The sequence below is a fragment of the Eleutherodactylus coqui genome, chromosome 4, assembly GCF_035609145.1.
Source record: "Eleutherodactylus coqui strain aEleCoq1 chromosome 4, aEleCoq1.hap1, whole genome shotgun sequence".
Lineage (NCBI taxonomy): Eukaryota > Metazoa > Chordata > Amphibia > Anura > Eleutherodactylidae > Eleutherodactylus > Eleutherodactylus coqui.
Genome location: NC_089840.1, coordinates 256,495,659 through 256,516,191, shown reverse-complemented (window position 1 = coordinate 256,516,191; position 20,533 = coordinate 256,495,659). Strand labels below are relative to the sequence as shown.

Here is a 20,533-nt window from a genome sequence, read left to right as displayed (position 1 = left end):
AGCAAAAGGTTCTTTAATTTTTAGAAGTAGTGAATCATTAAAAAACTGCATAAAATTGGTACCATTGTAACTGAATCGACCCACAGAATAAAGTGAACATATCCTATTTTGTGCTCAATAACATTAACGAACAAAAATGCAAACTATTCCGAGCCTCCTGTCTCCGGGACAAGATAAATCTTAGAGTCTCTACCCATTTGTCAAGTGATGAAAGACCAACAGTCTCTACCTGTTCCCAGGCCAAATTAGTATAATGTAACCATATTACACACCAAAATAGCCCACTGAAATCAATGGGCTTGCATAAATATGTAGTAAATAAACAGTAAACTTTTTGTATTCACTGCATATGTACACAAGACGTCAATGGGATTGCTTGCATATTTACGTGCGTAAAGAAAAAAAAACAGAGACACGCAGAAATACACAGGGAATCAACATATTTCTGTCCAGGAATACACTGCGTATTCACGGACCTAAAAAAGCAATACGGCCGCGTGAATGGGCTCTTAGGAGGTAAAGTTTTCTATTTAGAACCTGTGGTCATAAACCTATGGAGGGGGTGGAACGAGGAGGCAAATGTCTCTGACCATGTATTGAGAAATATTGCTCTCATGAGAGAAGTCCATGCCCATAGGGCAGTTCCTGCCTTCCCACAGATGTGTCCAGGTCCTCACTCTACTTGATCCACCCACTTCCTGTCACTTTCCCCACCCATCCCCGCTTTCTCTTAAAGCCACAGGTATTATGCCACAATAAACATAATGGAACAATAGAAGGAAACCATACCCTCCTTACAAAATCACCCTTCGAGTTCTAGAATGTTTGGTTATTAGATGACGCAAATCTCTTTCATACTTCATATTTGAAAAGCTCTGGAATAGAGAACGCAGGCAACATTGAGAATTTGGCTTTTTTTTCCTAAAACAATTTTAGGAATTGTACAAATTTCAAATGATTTTATTTGTTCTCATTTTGCAGATGATTGATGAGGTTAACTCTGAAGACCATGGCAAGCTCCTTCCTTCAGGACACATGATTGCCGAGCCAATTACAACCCGCATGAAGCCATCTATGGTTAATCAGAATTCCATCAGCAATAACAGAACATTGCCATCCCTTCCTGGTAAATTAGAGATTGTAACATCTCCCGATAGAACGGTGCATAGAACAAACTTCCGTCCTGTCAGGAAAAAGAACAGCGTGGATGAGAAGAAAGGATTTTCATCTATTACAATTACAAGCAGAAGATTTATTACATCTTCATGCCACACTCTGAAGGAAATTACTGGTGACCCAGTCTCTTCTCTGTGCAGAAGTAATGACTTATTAATGAAGGCTCCAGTTTCGTCAGTTGAACACAATCAGCGATGTAGATTCTTAGATAATGGAGTTGATCGTAGCCCAAATTTCAAGCCCTTTGGATCCATTAATTCTCAGGAATTACCATGTCAGCCCAATCAGGTTTCGAACATGGACACTAATCACCTGTATTTAAAGGACATTACCAAGAAAATTGATCATACAACATTTATTTCAGGCATCCATGTTAAAAGAGATCAAGCATTTTCAAAAACTATTTATTACAGACATAGGTTATTGTCCTTGTCATTGGATCAATGTCATGCAGCTAACCAAAGAACTTACAAGTCAGAAATATCATTTAGGATAAAGAGTCCTCCAAAATGTAGACTTGACCATAAATATAACTGGAATTCCGTGGAGTCCCCTAGAACAATTATCAGAAATCAGCTTGCAGGTGAACATAAGAAGAATAGCCCAGTTGACCCTGAACAGTCCAATTTGTGGTCCAAAACTCAACATAGAATATTGAAAGACCATCCAAGAAATCAAGAACAACAAGTCAATGGATTCCACCATGACCCTTGCCAGGATGTTTCCAATTATCTCAATATAAAAGGTGGGTAGTGATGAGCCACTTTCGAAAGGTTCAGTTCAGTTGGTTAGTTGAACTTTTGCCAAAACTTTGGTTCAGTTCGAATTAATTCAAACAAAACTGTAAGTTCACCCAAACCTCTAAAACTGATGTATAACACCATATAAGGGCTCAGTCAGACGGGCGTTTTTTCGCGCGATTTGTGGATCGCATGACGGATGCGCATCCGCAAATCGCGTGACCGGTGCGCGCAAGTCGCCCGAAAATCGCCCGAAAATCTGCTCCTAGCCGCGTTTCATTAGAAACGGGCCGGAGCTGTCCAGCGCAGTGCATTCAATGGAGACGGCAATACAGCCGTCTCCATTGAAAGCAATGCGCTGCGGGCGAGCCCGGGATGAATTGTCGGTAAGGGCTTAAATATATAAGCCCTTACCTGCAATGCATCCTAAAATGTGTAAAAATAAAAAAAAATTGTCTACTCACCGTCTGCCGGCAGCTGGAGCTCCGAGCGGCCGTCCTGCAGTGGGTGTGAAGGGGGTGTGAGTCAGACCTGCCCCCTGATTGGCTCAGCGCTGAGCCAATCAGAGGCATGCCTCACTCACACCCATTCATGAATTCATGAATGGATGTGAGTCAGACCTGCCCCTGATTGGCTCAGCGCTGAGAGGCAGCAGTCACTCACCCATTCATGAATTCATGAATGGGTGTGTGAGTGAAACCGGCCTCTGATTGGTCAGGCTGTGACCAATCAGAGGCAGATCATTCAGCAGGCGGGGATTTTAAAGCCCCGCCGGCTGAATAGTGCCGAGAAGCAGTTCAGGAGAACTGACAGCGGCCGCTGCTGGACTCTGGCTGCAGCGGAAAGGTGAGTATACAATTTTTTTTTATTTTAACACATTTTAGGATGAATTGCAGGGAAGGGTTTATATATTTAACCCCTTCCCGACAATTCACCCCGCGCACGCCGGCAGCCCATTGCTTTCAATGGAGCGGCTGTATTGCCGCTCCATTGAATTCAATGGGCAAACATCGTTCTTCTCTGCCACAGCTGTTACAGCTGTGGCAGAGAAGAACGATTTCTCTTCTATATGTTCTTAATGGGGTCGGCGCTGCTGCCGCCGGCCCCATTGAGCGCATATATAGAAGAGAACAGGAATCGCAGATCGCAGATAGGTGCGATCTGCGATTTTTTTGTTCTCTAATTTATCGGACGAGCGCATAAAAAGCGCTCATGTGTCCGATACCATTGCAAAGCAATGGTTTTAAAAAATCGCCGGACGCATGCGCAAATCGCGGCTAAAAACGCCCGTCTGACTAAGGCCTAAGAGCTGTAAAAGCCTTGTATAACACTCTGATAGCTTTTATTGCTCTTATACACCAGTGTTCTGGATTAATGTTGAGCAAACTAAACCAGTAGAATCCTGTTTTGAGTAGAACTTTGCTAAAAGCTTGGTTTGGATTCGTGATGAACCGAAATTTTAGCAACATTCGACCAGAAACAGGGTTATACTGGTTCAGTTCGCTCAACACTAAAGATGAGCATCAGCCACTGGGTGTTATTACAGGGTGTCACAGAGTGGATATCATGGTGGTATAGCATATTGAAAGTTGAGCATAATTAAGGTGCCTATCCAACAAATCCAGTAATTTTAGACCTAATCATCTATGATGTGCGGGGTGAGTGTAGTCAATATAATAGTCGATATAGCTTTCTCGCTGAAACAGCAAATATCGATTACCAACGTTCTTATGGGATGCACTGACCATCCACTCATATTACATTTGTGACAAGGCATGGATGCATAGGACATGAACAATGTCTATAGGTGGATGAGAATAAAACATTCCTTAGCCAACACACATCATGGGAATGGTTATAGAAGCAGAGGAGGAATGTGTTGATCTTGTTTTAAAGCAGTGAGACTTTCCACTCATGCCATTAAGCTGGTGCCCGCACAGAGCTGAAAAATATCAAGAAGTGAATGAGAATGGAACATACTGTAGCAAAACAGATCGTGAAAATGGGTACAGCAGCATAAGATGACTGTGCTGTTCCTGTGGGAGGCAGTGACCTATCCACTCATGCCATTGCGTCAATGAGGATAGTATATGATGTGACATAAACCAACCAGTAGAACAGAATAGAACATTCTGTAGCCAAACAGATTGTAGGAATTCTCATAGGAGCAGAAGAGGAGTATGCTGATCCTGTGGGAGACTCTCACACGCATACTCAAGTCATTATATTAGTGACAGGACACAGGTGTAAGGGAGCAGAGGAGATTGCTCGCTCTTCTGCTTGAAGATGTGACTGGCTGTGGTTCCTGCAAGCACTTGTCGGGGGTTAGTCTGCTCAAACAGACTGGTCAGTGATGTTGTCCGTTTCCAAATTGACCTAGGTACGAGCGCTCTGGAGACAAAGCATTGACCAATACACACAGTATATGGTTGAAGCAATGAACTCTGTTTATTTTCTGTATGTCTTGGTTCTTATAGACAGTCGCCCTCGCAGGATGCGACTTGTGGTTAAACAGGGAAAAACCTGTGATTCCACATATGACTTAGACTTGTGATTCCACATATGACTTAGACAAGCACATTCTTTTTAGGAACCGATAACTCTCTGTGGTTAAGCCATTTCTTGATAAACTAAAGGACATCTGCTCTGGTGACCTTCCTGATTCCACTCAGGTCAGGCGTAGAGCTCAAGACAGGAAACCACAGGCTTGTTCCTCAAAATAGTCATCAGTTCTTTTACACATAAAATATTGCAGTATTCATCCTTATTTTTTTCAAATGGATTGCTAAGCAACATATATTAACCCTTTTAGCCCCTATCACACTCCATTTAAAAGGACATAACCCCACCTCCTTCTATAAGGTAGCATGATACCAGCCCAAGGACTACACAGGGAGAAGTACCAGCTAACTGTATGATACATGCAAGAGAAACCATGGCCCGAAAGTCCTGTTAGGGAGGGCCTATATCCCCTAGTGTTGCGACTAGCCTATTACCAGTGACACCAAACAATGAGAGGGGCCACGTATAAAAGGCACCAGATAAACACCATCTTAGACCAATGTAGCATAATTTGTTGATGTGTTAGAGGTCTGTATGTCATCAGCCACATCCTTTGCTGAGGATGCAGTGAAAGTTATGAACCTAGTAAATTTATCAGGCCCAGAAGGAGTCCAAAGGAAGATGATCTCTGGTGCCAAAGAATCCAGAACCTATTGCCAAAAAGAGCTGGAGAGACCAAAAGTACAACACAACTGTGTTGATTTTGAGGAGCAGTGGCCTATTCCCTCATATCATTGGGCCACTGAGGACTAGTATATGATGTGACATAAATAACATCAACCAGTAAATCAGAATAGAACATTCTGTAGCCCCATGATGGGACTCCTCACAGCAGTAGATGGGGAGTATGTTGATGTTGCAGGAGACATTGACCTGCACACTCAATGTCGAAAATAGATGACTATTACATGGATAATGTCCAAAAATCAATGAGAATAAAATGTTCTTTGGCCAAAGAGATCATGGAAATAGTTACAGCAGAAGAAGAAGAGTGTGTTGAGCTTGTTCAGAGGCATTGACCTGTCCACTTACCTCATTATATCGGCAAGGACAGTGGCAATGACATGATATCATTGAGGGAAGGAAGATGTTTTTTAAAAGACCATTTTAATGAGTGCAGATATGTAAATTGATCTATACGATTTTGGGAGCAAACAAAATGCAATTATATAAAACGAGGATGAATTATGAATACCGCTAGCTAACAATTCCCTGTTTATATCCTCTTTGCCTGTGGCTCAAACATTTGCTACATTTATCCACATCATCTGATTTCATAAAAAAGAAATAAGTCCACCCAACATTTCAAGGGAAATTACTAAATGCCGTTTTTCTCCTGTGTGAGGTCTCAGATGCCTCACTTTTCTTAAACACTATTCTTTTTTATAGCCTCGCTAAGATTAACTATAAACTTTTATATCCGTAGCCTTCGATTTCCCGCAAACACTGAAAAAGGATCCTCTGCCTGTTAGTGAGATTTATGCAGAGAGAGGTTCTCCTCTACAGAGCTTCGGTCATCTCGGAGCGGAGAGGTCAAGCGTTACAACCTTCAACTTCATATTTGGAAAACAAATTTCCAACCAGGGAAAGAAGAAGCTGAATTTGCAGAAGGAAAACATTCCACGGAAAGGTAATCCACAAGATGACATTCTGCTATTACCATACAGTCAGAATACACAGAGGTCCTGCGATTCTTGGGTTATGACTAAAGGGACCATTAAAGGGGGAAACTAAATTAAAAATAACTTACTTAATCCCTTAAAGGAGATGTCCCGCGCCGAAACGGGTTTTTTTTTTTTTAAACCCCCCCCCCCCGTTCGGCGCGAGACAACCCCGATGCAGGGGTTAAAAAAACCACCCGCACAGCGCTTACCTGAATCCCGGCGGTCCGGCGTCTTCATACTCACCTGCTGAAGATGGCCGCCGGGATCCTCTGTCTTCATGGACCGCAGGGCTTCTGTGCGGTCCATTGCCGATTCCAGCCTCCTGATTGGCTGGAATCGGCACGTGACGGGGCGGAGCTACACGGAGCCCCATAGAGAAGAGGAGAAGACCCGGACTGCGCAAGCGCGGCTAATTTGGCCATCGGAGGGCGAAAATTAGTCGGCACCATGGAGACGAGGACGCTAGCAACGGAGCAGGTAAGTATAAAACTTTTTATAACTTCTGTATGGCTCATAATTAATGCACAATGTACATTACAAAGTGCATTATTATGGCCATACAGAAGTGTATAGACCCACTTGCTGCCTCGGGACATCTCCTTTAAGGATGTGGCTTAAAAAAAAAAAAAAAAAGGCTTTTATTCCCCACTTTCAAAAAATTATAACTTTTTTATTTTTTCATCAACTTTAAATTAACTCTTTCTTTCTGTCGGATAAGTTTTTTTTTCATGGTACTATTTAATGTAACATACAATACTGAAAAACCTTTATTAATAATAATAAACTTTATTTGTATAGCGCCAACATATTCCGCAGCGCTTACATAGACAGAGGGGATACAGAAAGACAAAAGTACAAACATTACAGAACCACGGTTACATAGTAATCAGTTGATGGAAACAATAGGGGTGAGGGTCCTGCTCCAACGGGCTTACATACTACGAATAGTGGGGTGATACAGAAGGTAAAGGGGCTGAAGATGTGCGCGGTATGGAGAGGTGGAGAGTGAGGGATGCTATACACATAGACATGGTCAGACATTTAGCTGTGTGACGGCAGAATCGGTATGACTGCTGGGGCAGTTGATTGCTGCTAGCAGGGATTGCAGTCAGTAGGTCAGGGAGCATGTTATCAGGCGGAGTACAGAGGGGTTTGTTTAGGGAATGCGGTATGCCTCCCTGAAGAGGTGCATTTTTAGAGCACGCCTGAAGTTCTGCGAGTCCTGGATTGCCCGGGTAGCCTTTGTTAGTGCGTTCCAGAGGACCGGTGCTGCTCTGGAGAAGTCTTGGAGGCGGGAATGAGAAGTTCGAATTAAAGGGGCGCTCAGTCTGGTTTCGTTAGCAGAGTGGACAGCCCGGGCTGGGTGATGGATTGAGATGAGGGAGGCAATGTAGGGGGGCGCTGCGCTATGGAGGGCTTTGTGGATGAAGGTAGTGAGTTTAAATTGAATTCTGTATTTAACTTTTAAGGAAACCTGTCACTATTTTTACACCTATTAAAAACCCTCTATACTGTTTAATAAGTGGTAAAATGGGCATTTACTTGGTTTTGGGTGGTTTTCTAACCATTCAGATCTTAGTATACCTGTAAAATCAATAATTTAAATGTTGCTGTGTCACATGCAATTGATGCGTGATCCGGTCCAGTGGGCGTGCCAAACTGTCTGTGGTCATCTGTCCTCCCTCCCCAAACACCGTGACACTCCATGCATGACATCGCCGCTGCGCTCTAAATCTTGCACAAGTGTCGCATGCAGCATGATCAGCGCATGCGCAGTTGATTTCATGATCACAGACAGGTTAACTGCATGCCCTAAAACTATACATCATTCTTCTTAGCTTTTCTGTCTGTAATATGCCACCCATGGGTCAGACTGCTTGTGCAATGTGATGGGTTCCTTTTAAGTGTGATTATGTTGTATATTTAAAGGATGAGGGTAGCCCAATTCTACATAGGGCTGTGGAGTCAGAGTCCCATTTTGGTAGAGTCAGAGTCAGTAGAAATGCACTGACTTTGGCTTATAAAATAATAAATATATATATATATATATATATATATATATATATATATATATGGTATAATTAATGCAATGCATATTTTCTTTCATAGGAATTTAGGAAAATTTTGAAATTTCCTATAAATATATCTTCTATTCATCTAAGCCCCTATTACCAAATCATTGATAATTGGGATGTAGAAAAAGCAATAGAAAATCAGTCATTGCCTTTCCTCTCCATTAGTGCTCCTTTCCACTGGCGAGGTAATCGCATGTTTTCAGTGCGATGCGAGAGTGCGAGCTTTCGCAGGAAAGTCCCACACACGTTGTTCTATGAGAACCTTTCCACTAGCGATGTTTAAGGGCAAGCTGCGATGCGAGGATTAAAAATCGCAGCAGGAGGATTGTTTCAGCGTTTTGCGTTTTTCTCTCACACATACAGTGCAATGGCAAAACAGATTCTCGTATCGCAGCGCAAAAACTTGCGATTTTGCAGCGATGCGATGCGATTTTAACATTGCGATTTTCTCGCAGCGATTATCGCTATCGCCAGTGGAAAGGAGCCCTTAGGCAGGCTGCACACGGCTGTGACGGGCTCCGCCGCGGAATTCCGTGTGGGAGCCCGTCACGGCGCCCCCCAGAAACCCCCAAACTTACCTGCGGATCCGGCATCCTCGCTCTCACATGACGCTGTCGGCCGTGTAATATGACGCGCCGGCCGCAGGCGGAGAGGCGATTTCACGCTATCTTCCGCTGTGCTACAGCGGAAGATAGTGTGAACAGACTGCTTCCATTGACTGCAATGGAAGCCATCCGCGTGTACACCCGCAGCAAATAGAGCATGCCGCGGGCGGGTGAGGACGGGAGATTTCACGGCGCGGAATTCCGCGGTGGCATTCCGCACCGTGAGCATTGTGTTATTAGGGCAATGTAGTCAGTTACTCGAAAAAACTGAAGCTCGCTCAAGCATCAGCCTTAAACGAGCGTGCTCGCTCATCTCTAGTTCCTTCACATTTGCAATGTTTTGTAGCCTGCAATATTGGCAAGAAAAAAAATTGCTGATTGCTGAATATTGCCATGATTTGTGAGATTTTGTAGCCCATGTTTACCTATCGACCCTTCCTTTGTCTTGCAACACGGTTTTCTTGTGGTGCGATACAACTTTTAACTTAGGAAATGCTACTGCTTTCCCTAAAATAAGCCCTATCGCATCGGTGTTCTGTGCGTTCCCTGTGTTTTTTTGTGGTAGTATCACAATTTTCTGTTGCTACAAAGTCGGGCAACTTTGTAGTGCTCTTTTGCCAGGATTTTCAAGGGGTAGAGGGGTTGAAATATAAGCCATACCCTGAAAATAAGCCCTAGCTGCATGAAAAAAAAATGCATCACCTAAGAGGCGCTGTTTGACTCTGTTGCACATCACTTGTTTGAAATCCTCCGGCAAAGCTTCCCGGTCAGGAGTTTGAAAAACCCCACCTGTAGGAAGCACTGCCTCTGGTTGGTTCTCGCCTCTTAGGTGTTGTATTGTTTTTTTTTGTTTCTTTTAATGCAGCTAGGGCTTATTTTTGGCATGGGGCGTATATTTCATGCCCACTCTCCCCAAAAATTCCCGGCAAAAGAGCATTGAAAAGTCACGCGATTTTTTAATGACACAAAATCGCAATATTGCTGAGAGAAAACGCAGCGATATCTCTGTCTCCCGTATGAAAGAGGCCTTGGACTAAGTATCCTTTGCTGCTTCTTCAAGGCTTTTAGTTGAGATGAATCTGTGCTGCACTATCTGCACATGCTCAGTAGTGAAGCTCCTCCTCTACAGACCAGAGCGATAAGGCACTGGGCATGGGCATGCCAGCACTCATCTGAGAACTGCTAGAGAGAACTGGAAGACACTATTAAGGCAAGTAAAAGCATATCTAAACTTTCAATAAACTTTGCCTAAATCAGCAGTCCAATGTACGTCCCCTCCAAGGCTATGGAGTCTGAGTCTGGGAAAATGATAAAATCCGCGCATGCCTCCCACGCAGGAAACCCGCAGATCTAGAAGCCCATAGGGATATATTAGCATCCGCAGGGCAATTTAATGTATTCATATGTGATTTTTTTTCCTGGCATGTGGGTCGCACGCGTCATATCCGTGGCACACCCGCAGCTGTCATTGTGGCTGTGCTGCGGATCAGCGGGAACACAGGAGATTTTTTAAAAAGTGAGCACAGCGCATGGTAGTGCTGGTTGCATACTGTATGGCAGGGGCGTAACTAAAGGCTCAGGGGCCCTGATGCAAAAGGTGAGCTGGGGCCACCCCTCTATCTGTATCTGTACCCGTACCCATACCTAAACCATGCTGCACAGAGACATAACTTGAAGCTTCTGGGCCCCAATGCAAAACCTGTAACAGGGCCCCCAACTATAATGCTTTATTCATAGTACTGGGCTCCCTATATGGAGAAGTGAGGCCTTATGGCCCCCCTAAGGCTCCTGGGCCCGGGTGCAACCGCATCCCCTGCACCTACTATAGTTACACCCCTGCTGTATGGTGACTTCATTTAGATATTGTCTGGCAGTTTTATTTAGACATTGGCGGTATTGTGTGTAAATTTGGCTGTATTTGGGTATAGGCATTCGAGTGATAAGTATCTATCTGTGCGCTAAACATCACAGAGCGATATGAAATGTGCTGATATTTAATATACCCACAATGCAAACAAATATCTTCATCAAAATGCCGAAAGGTCAAGTTTGCCAATGACTTTTTGAGTGTGATTTCCAGTAGAGGAGTAGAACTTATGTAATATAGTGCTTTACGAGAGATACAGTAAGTGCTTGAAATAGTACAACTTGCTGGCTGGCTGGAAAATCTGCTGGTTAGGTCTGTGTCTCGTTGTAGGCCCATGCTTGATCATAGTACAACCCTCGCATATAAAACAAGACAAATGATCTACTTTCTAGATATATTAAACAAATACATATAAAATGTATCATTTTGCAATTGTGTTTTCTATGCAGTGACATACCATACATAGAAGGGAGAACCCCGTAGCAAAGATCAAAACAGGACCTTCATTCGGGTGCTGGATTTCGGCACCCAGGACAGACCGCTCTGGTGTTTGTCTTCCTCTCCACTCAATTTCCATGACCCTTAAGACATTCCCTAACTCACTTGTTCTTTCAGCAATTCAGTTCCTTTGAGGAGGGGAGTCTTGTACTGGTTCCAGCCACCCCATAGAAAAGAAGGGGGAACCAAACATCGCTGGGCCCCCTCTCTCCCCGGATCCCATAGCAGCAACATAGTCTCTATTGTGCATAGCTGTTTCATTTTTCGAAAATTTCAAGAAAAATGTGATATGATGACAAAAAGACCTTCTTTGAAACTATTCTCCTATTTACATCAATAAAATATTGCAATAGCCCCCGCTATAATGATTCAAGACATTCCTCATACCATGTATAAGTCTCCCAATCTGCCCCTCCTTTTCCTAACTTACTGTCCATTGGAAAGCATTATTGGAACATATGCTATATAGAGTTGAGCGAACATACTCTGCTGAGCTTGATGCTCGTTCGAGTATTAGCGTACTCGATGGTGCTCGTTACTCGAACGAGCATCACGCCGTGTTCGAGCCTGCCCCAGTTTTTGGCTCCTTCCCACTGTGATGAGGCCGTTTTGGCCCCTCCCTGCCGTGAGGCAGTGCGCGTCATTGGCAAATTTTTTTGTCTGGCAGGCATGGGGGAGAGAGAGAGAGAAACAAACCTAGGGGAAAAAAAAAGCTCGGCACCCAGCGCCCCGCATACACAAATGCTTGAGTCTCCCATTATAGTCAATGGGGTTCGTTACTCTAGTAGAGCTCTCGAATTTTACGAAAAGCTCGACTCGAATAACGCGGACTCGAGCATTTGGGTGCTCGCGCATCTCTAATGCTATACAATATTACATACACTTTTGCTATAACCACTGGCACTTCGGTCAGTGTGATTGAGAGCTGCAGCCCGAAAAATACAGATCCAATAATACCATGGGCCTGTGTCGGGAGATTACAGATTACTCCCACTGCAATATATCCAAAGTGGACATACCGTAATAGTACATCAATGTGCGTGAATGCACTCCTACTAGCACCAGCAGGGGCGGTTACTACTAGCATTGAGCAATTATTGGAACATTCAAAAACAATATTAAAAAACTAATCATTAAGACAGCCAATTCGGATTTTAATTAAAGTCAATGGCAGTAAAAATGGTATGCACTAATTTAGCCTCCAGAAGGTCTCTAAAGCGTGGTGATGGCTCCTCCTTTTCAAAGAATGTGGCTCAGTGGTTAGCACAATTGCCTTGCAGTGCTGGAATCCAAGGTTGAAATCCCATCTAGGGCAACATCTCCATGAACTTCGAAAACCACCATCTAGATGTTGACCTTCATCAGATTTGAACCTTGGACTCCAGCAAGGCAACAGAAGTTCATCAACTACACTTATTCTTTCACCAGAGAAGGAGAAGAAGACTAAAGACAAAGAGAACATAATCCTTCATCTAGATGTTCCCTTCATTATATTTGACACCAGCACTGCAAGGCAACTAGGCTAACCACTGAGCCACCACACTTCTTCCTTTTCCAGAGAAAGAGCAGATGGATTTGGCTCCAATTTGCCTGACTATGCAGCACATGTTTATCAGAATGACCCCTTTCGGCTACGAGTTGTTTCCATCCACATGATTCCCTTCCACTGGATATTTTTCATTGATCACACCATTCTCAGTATACTCCCCACACCGCTGCACGAGAAAACCCAACAAGGTTGGCAGTGAAATCCTGGCTAGTCTATCACTGATGACCAGGCCTTGTTGGAAGTTGCTCAGATCACTGGATTTTTCCATACAAATTTTTGATTTCACATTGATTCATGGAAAACTCGTCACATGATTTCATGCTGCCCTCCGGGGTCACGGTCTGATTTCCATACAGGGAAGCTCCAATCGTGAAACAACTGGAGACACTTATAAAGTGGCCTTTCAGTGTACATGCTGATTGCTTCTATGTAGAGATGAGCGAGTATACTCGCTAAGGCACATTACTCGAGCGAGTAGTGCCTTAGCTGAGTATCTCCCCGCTCGTCTCTAAAGATTCAGGGGCCGGCCGGTGCGGGCGACAGGTGAATTGCGTTGGGGAGCGGGGGGGAGAGAGGGAGAAAGAGATCTCCCCTCCGTTCCTCCCCGCTCTCCCCCGCCGCTCCCCGCCCCCCTCCGGCCCCTGAATCTTTAGAGACGAGCGGGGAGATACTCGGCTAAGGCACTACTCGCTCGAGTAATGTGCCTTAGTGAGTATACTCGCTCATCGCTACTCCTATGCATAAACATGGAATTAAAACCTTGCATTCTCTTCACAAACTCGAAAAATATCAACAACTTTTTTATTGCAAGTAAAATAAATTCTACATTATTAATTGCATTTACAAATTGTTCGGATTCAACCCCTTTCAGTACAAAGGGAATTCTTCCTGGATAAATCATTGTCTTCTTGGACACTTGTGTTCCCGGAATAAATACTCTTTTCAAAAGAGAACAAATTGCAATTTGTTCATTGATCGCACTGTGGCCGTACAATAGATCAGTGACAGCATTTACATCTCTGCAAGGACTAATTGTATGAATGAAGTAATAGTCAGGGTCCCGCTAGACACACTGGGATTAACATTTCTTTGTATCAAAGTTTAGGACCATTTACAGTAGAATGTCTTCCGCAATTGGTTCTCACAATGCAAAATGTACAAAATATTTTGTTTCTGCAGAATCTTTCCCATTTATTGCATCTTGTTATTCCCAAACCGATAATATCATGTTTCTAAGGCTCGTTAAGGGGATCTAAAATAGCCCTGTGCACCATGAAGAGTCCGCGTATCCTATTACTGATAGACCTTCCTGCAACCTCTGAAATGGTTTTCATTGGATGTTGGATTGCACCATTCATTTTGTTATGTTTTGTGCAACATTTTATTATTATGTTATCTTATGGTTGTTTATAAGGCTGATGGCCAGGGCCATACTTGAAAAAGACGCAAGTCGAAACGTTGTATTACCATCTGTGAAGGAAATAAAAGGAAAAACCATCTTCAAACCACCGTGTATGCTGCCACCGCTTTATATTTCACGATGGCCAGGGCCGACTCCAGGTTTACATGGGTTCTAGGGTGACAGAGCCACGATGGGCCCCCTTAGTAATTTAAAGGCCCCTTGAATCATTTATAGGCTTCACTCTGGGGCCTGAGTCATTTATAAGCCATGTCATGAGGGCATGGCCTGGCTATGATGGAGTGAGGCTCATAATTTAACTCTTTCCAATCCATTGTCTGACGTCTGAAGACATTCTGATTGAAGGCTGTACAGCTCCGGTGTCAAAAGACGTCCGGCAAGGTATTCTTACTGTATATTACTGGCTGCTCTGTTGTCGGGGGCCTCTCTAGCATGTCCCATACCGAAGTACTGGCTCTAGCCAGCAGATGGCGCCATTGTATCATGACAGAAAGAGAAAGGCCCCTAGGAAACCCCGATTCCAAAATTGGATTGCAAAGGGTTAAAAGCTCCTACTCTGGGAGTGGCTCTCAGCCCACTTAAATTCTGCTCAAGGCACTTTTACAGCCCCAAAAATAAAATACATAGAAATATATGAATGGGTTCTTAACTGCTTACATTGGTATGCAGATCCAGAAAGAGGAGACAGTGCTTCTATGTCCCTCTGACCGAGTGACTGGAACCCATAATCTGATTCTCAAAAGACAAGGCCCAACAGTAATGAAAGTTTAGCCGCGGAACAAGCAAACTGGTCTAGGAGCCTAAGTGAGATAGACAGGGTTCCTTCCCCGTGCCAACCTGTCCATTGACCATAGAAAGAGACTCGTGATGGCAGTGACTCTGTAACTAAGAAATCCTGTAGCCTGTTTGCTAAATTGAACTAGTTTTGCTACACCAGCCTTCCACCAGGTTACAGCTATACCCGGACTCGGTCCATCACCCAGTCTACAATCACTAGTAAGGGCGCAATTACACAGACAGGAAGACATTTGATGCCAGGTAACAAACTTACAAATCCTTCAGAATACAGTATATGCAAGCTGTAAGACATTAAATAAAGATGCTGCAAATGTACTGTATGCAATACCAATAAAACTATACCACACAGCCAACGGCCAAGAATACGTTGGCAGTCAAGTAATCTCATTTCCAAGCCATATGTATTTTTATGGAAGTAATAAAAAATTCCCTTTTTTCTGCTATAACAACTTCCACTTGTCTGGAGGACTGGATTTTGGAACATGACAATTGTATTCTCAGCTACTCCTATTTGCTCCTCTTGCCAAACTTTATCCAAGGAATCAACCACCTGACCAAATTGCGTTACCTAGTTTTTGGTGCCAGCTGAGTACTTCAATCCTAACTGAAGTCAGAGGAAAGGGGGTATGGTATAAGTGAAATGGTGACAACCAGTTGGTTCATGCTATCACATGAATTAGCTGTTTTACACACATGGCTTAATTAAAACTATCACTGGTAACCACTCTCTGAGTACATATACTAGATACAAGTGCAAAAGTGGACACAAAAAGTTGTAGCTACACCAACAAGTTAACTGGGTTGTTCAAAGTAGAGAACTCGTGTTCATATACTGTACCCCATCAGCAAATACTGAGTTGATTGAGGAGGGTTTACTGTTCATTTCTTGGCCATATGAGATAGCAGAAATAAAGAGCATTTTTGAAGAATATCTACTATCCGGTGCAAAGAACCCACTGATTTTAATTTGCAGTGTGTAATGCTTAACTTAACCTGTGGAGGTGCTGCAGGGAAATTGAACCCCATACTGCCAGGTTTCTCTAGAGATTACAAATGCCAACTGAGGCTACCAGAAGGCAGACACTTTTTGATCAGCTTATTGTCAAGGGACATTTCTAATACGTAGGGATTATCCAAAGTGGAGAATCCCTTTAAGGCCTCTTCCATTCTGGTAGCAGGAAACACTACACAAAATTACAACATTTCAGGATGTAATTACATAATATAGTGTAGCAAGTTCTCCAAAGATTAGGGCCATCATTTTTAATGGCTGTCTAGCTTTGAGATGGAATTATAACCTACTTTCATTGTAGCTAGTTTAAGATCAAGAATAGTTTGGTTCTGCAAATTAAGGATCATAAACTTTGGAAGAATGCAGGACAACTCTGTCTTAATTGTATTCTAGTTGTTCTAGAAAGTTTCCAGACCCTTTCACCTTTTTCACATTTTGTAATGTTGCGGCCATGTGTAAATTTACAAAGAAATTTCAAATTTTCCCCATCATTCTGTACGCAATACCCCATAATGACAAAGTGACAACAGAATGTTAGAAATCTTTGTAAATGTTTTCAAAATGAAGAACTAACATTTTGCATTGACATAAGTAACATAATAACATAGTATGTTAAGCCGACAGGAGACATTGTCCATCTAGTTCAACCTGCTTCCACCCCTCCCCCCTTGTTCTTCCAGAGGAAGGCAAAAAAAATGACAATGAGGCAGAAACCAATTTATCCCATGTGGGGAAAATATTCCTTCCCGACTCCATAACGGCAGTCAGAATAATCCCTGGATCAACGTTTTGAAAGTTCCTACCTGACTCCAAGACCCGGATCAACAACCCCGCTGGTTATTTAATGTCTATATCTTGTAATATCATAGCTCTCTAGAAAGATGTCTAGTCCCCTTTTAAACTCCTCTATGGATTTTGCCATCCCCACATCCTCAGGCAGAGAGTTCCACAGTCTCACTGCTCTTACATAAAGAACCCCCTTCTGTGTTGGTGATGGAACCTTCTTTCCTCTAACCGTAGAGGATGCCCTCTTGTTACCGTCGCAGTCCTGGGAATAAACAGATCATGGGAGAGATCCTTGTATTGTCCCCTCATGTACTTATACATAGTTATTTGGTTGCCCCGTAATCGTTTTTTTTCCAGGGTGAATAATCCCAATTTGGATATCCTCTCTGGGTATTCCAGTCCTCTCATTCCGTTTATTAACTTGGTTGCCCTTCTTTGAACCCCCTCAAGCACTGCAACATCTTTCCTGAGCAGCGATGTCCAGAACTGTACACAGTATTCCATGTGGGGCCTAACAAGTGCCTTATATAGTGGAAGAATAATGTTCTCGTCCCTCGCCCCTATAGCTCTTTTTTTCTATACGTGTATACCTCTAGACGTTTCTCCCATCTGCACACAGGTTCTTTAGAGCTCAGCCAGAGTGACTATTGAGTTCTTGATCACCTCTCTTACCAAGGCCTCAGCTCTAGGAAGAGTCCGGGTTGTTCCAAGATTTCTTCCATTGAAGAATAATGGAGGCCGCTGGGCTCTTGGGAACTTTCAGTGTAGCAGAATCAGCTGAATTTACCAGAAGTGACTCCAATCAAGGTGTAGAAACATCTGAAAGATGATCAAGAGAAATGGGTGGCCCCCAAAGTTAAATTTCAAGTGTTATACCAAAGGGTCTGAATACTTATGTCAGTGCACAATGTTAGTTTTTAATTAAAAAAAAATTACAAAGATTTCCAACATTCTATTTGGGGTATAGAGTGCAGAAAGATGCCGAAAACCTTTTTTTTCAGTTGCACAAGGCCACAATATAGCAAAATTAAAAAAAAAGCGAAAGGGTCTGAAGGCTTTCTGGATGCCCTCGATATGTGCCATAGTAGTCAACTAGTGATGTTTAAAAGTTTTTGACATCTGGACTCAATTTTCTAACTTGTAAAATTTTATAAAGGCTTCATGATGATTAGGTTTTGCTTTTAGGGTTCCCTAATGTGCTCACCTTTACCCAAGTTGTAATCCCTAGAGCTTCATTGGCTGCTAAAATGATGCCTACATGCTTCATCAATTTAAAGAGTCTAGTCCTGATTAACTCAAGCATTGAGAATAAGTTCAGCTGTCTCTACAGACTATTTAGGTGAGCACTGATAATCGATAGATGTGTGCTTTCAGCATGAACATGATGTAGGCTACAAAAAGACCTAAATAGAGGAAAAGACCTAAAATATCTCATAGACTAAATAGACTTGCATGTAGGTGAATTAGACCATTACATGATTAAATAAAAGCCATAGCCGAAAAACTCCTTGTACAGTACTTAAAGGGGTTGTACCAAGATATACTTTTATTACCTATCCATAGGATAAGTGATAAAAGATTGATTGGTGGGGGTCTAACTGCTGTGACTCTGACTGATCCCAAAAACAGGAACTCCATGCCCCCCTTCTCTCGTCATGGTGGGGATTCTTGTTGTGATGTCAGGATGAATGCAACTACATCCATGTTGGTGTAGAAACATTCTTTCCTCTGGATGTAAAAAGTGCCTCCTTGTTATAGTCACAGTCCTTAGTATTCCAGCATCCTATAGGGAGACCCTGGACACCTGACATACGTGGGGAGCTGGAAGGGTATAATGCTGACTTGTCACGGTGGCACTTACCAGATTCCACATCCCGGAGGGACACATGCAGCCAAGGCCAGAGTAGCACTGCAGTCCACCTAGGACACCCCTAGGATAGGGAATGTCCACCAAACTAGATAACAGGGTATTAGTTGTCACGTGTGACGCCACCGTTCCTACACACGTCGGTATGACCCTTGGCAGATAAGAACCCTGTGTGGAATTTATTTTGTTCCCCTCATCAAAAGAAAAAAAGCAATCTATACTGCACTGGTAGGCAGTCTGCCTTAATTTGCTACTGCACACAACAGCAAGCTGGCAGCATACCCTCACCAGAACAGCTTGATGAATAAATACTGAACCATAACCAAGCTTAGTACATAAATATAGCACCAGAACCAAGCTCGTAACATTAAAGTCAGCACCAGGACTAAGCACATTACACTGATAAAAAAGTATAGTCCCCTAATACAAGCACCGAGTCATGACTGACTCCAAAGCTGATGTCACATCGTGACGTTTTTCCTGGCAGACTGGTGGTTTGCCATTACCTTGCTTTGTCATCTTTTACCCCCCAACAAGCTGGATACTCATTTTACTGACCTCAGAAGGATGAGCCAATCTTGAACCCGCTACCTGAACCAAGCAGGGATTGAACCTGAAGGTTAAACCCGCTCACGATCTTAAGGTTGAACCCGCAACCTTCAGGTCGTGAGCGAGAGCTTACGACTGCATTTCTGCTGCCTTAATACTCTGCGCCACACGAGGCCTATTATTACACTGATACAGCACCAGAACCAATATCAGTACATAAATACAGCACCCAAACCAATCTCATAACATAAATACAGAACCAGAACCAAACTCAGTACATAAACCCAATACCATAACCAAGCTCAGTACATAAATACAGCACCAGAACCAGGCTCAGTACATAAATACAGCATGAACTAACCTCAGGACCAAGATAAAATACTAGAAGAAAGCTCATAACATAAGTACAGCCCCAGAACCAAGTTTGTAACAAAAACACAATAGCAGAATTAAGTGATTGTGTTTGCAGGGCAACTGAGAGACGAGGAGATTAATCTAGAAGGAGGATGATTCAAGTATCTCCACAAGACGCTGCCACACGGAGGGAGAAGATCATCTGCACAGGGGGACTAACATCAGCCTGGTGCCCCCCTCCCCCCCCACAAGCTGGTGGCCAGCACCCTGTGTGACCGCACGAGTTGCACATTGCTAAGGCCGGCCATGCCCATATGGAGAATAGCTGAAATAAGCGTACAAAAAAGAAATTAGTTTTGGCACTATTAGTCATCAGCTTTCACTTCCATTTAGTTTTACTTGAGGGCTTTACTGTTTTATATGAAGACATCTGTAGCAGATTTGTTAGTGGTGCGGCTAACAGATATTCCCGTTCTCCACCGTATGCTGACAGATAGTACGGGACAGTATAACTTTACACGTTTACTTTGAAAACTAAAAAAAAAAAAATTGGCTGAAGAACAAATATACACAAGATTTTTGTGATGAACTTGTTTCTGGCTTTTTGAAGTTCAGTAGAGTCCTATTATATTGTCAGAGTTGCTTTAAGATATTTCTTATCAAATACTCTCCTATAGAAGTTCTGTACATCGCTAAACCATGATGACTGACCTAAAAAATATTATTGATGGTGAACAGACTGGTAAATACCCTGTTTCCCTGAAAATAAGACATACCCTGAAAATAAGACATAGCATGATTTTCCAGAATTTTTGAGGATGCAAAATGATTTTTCAGGCTTTTTGAGGATGCTTGAAATATAAGCCCTACTCCAAAATTAAGCCCTGCTAACAGTTAATTTAAAAAGTCAATTTGAATAGTGTCCAGGCAGCTATACATGTAAAAAAGTTCAACCTTTTTGAACAAAAATTAATATAAGACACTGTCTTATTTTTGGGGAAACGCGGTAGT

At 42.9% G+C, this 20,533-nt stretch overlaps 1 protein-coding gene across 1 annotated transcript in view; it reads left to right on the top strand.

Moving 5' to 3' along the window:
* The first annotated feature begins 1,062 nt into the window (after window positions 1-1,062).
* The window catches only part of C4H10orf90 (chromosome 4 C10orf90 homolog), a 90,042-nt gene continuing 70,571 nt past the window's right edge, over window positions 1,063-20,533 (top strand). Inside the window, exons 1-2 of the mRNA XM_066601693.1 lie at window positions 1,063-1,921; window positions 5,905-6,108. Of these exons, the coding sequence (XP_066457790.1) occupies window positions 1,063-1,921; window positions 5,905-6,108 (1,063 nt within the window). The remainder of the gene's footprint in view (window positions 1,922-5,904; window positions 6,109-20,533) is intronic.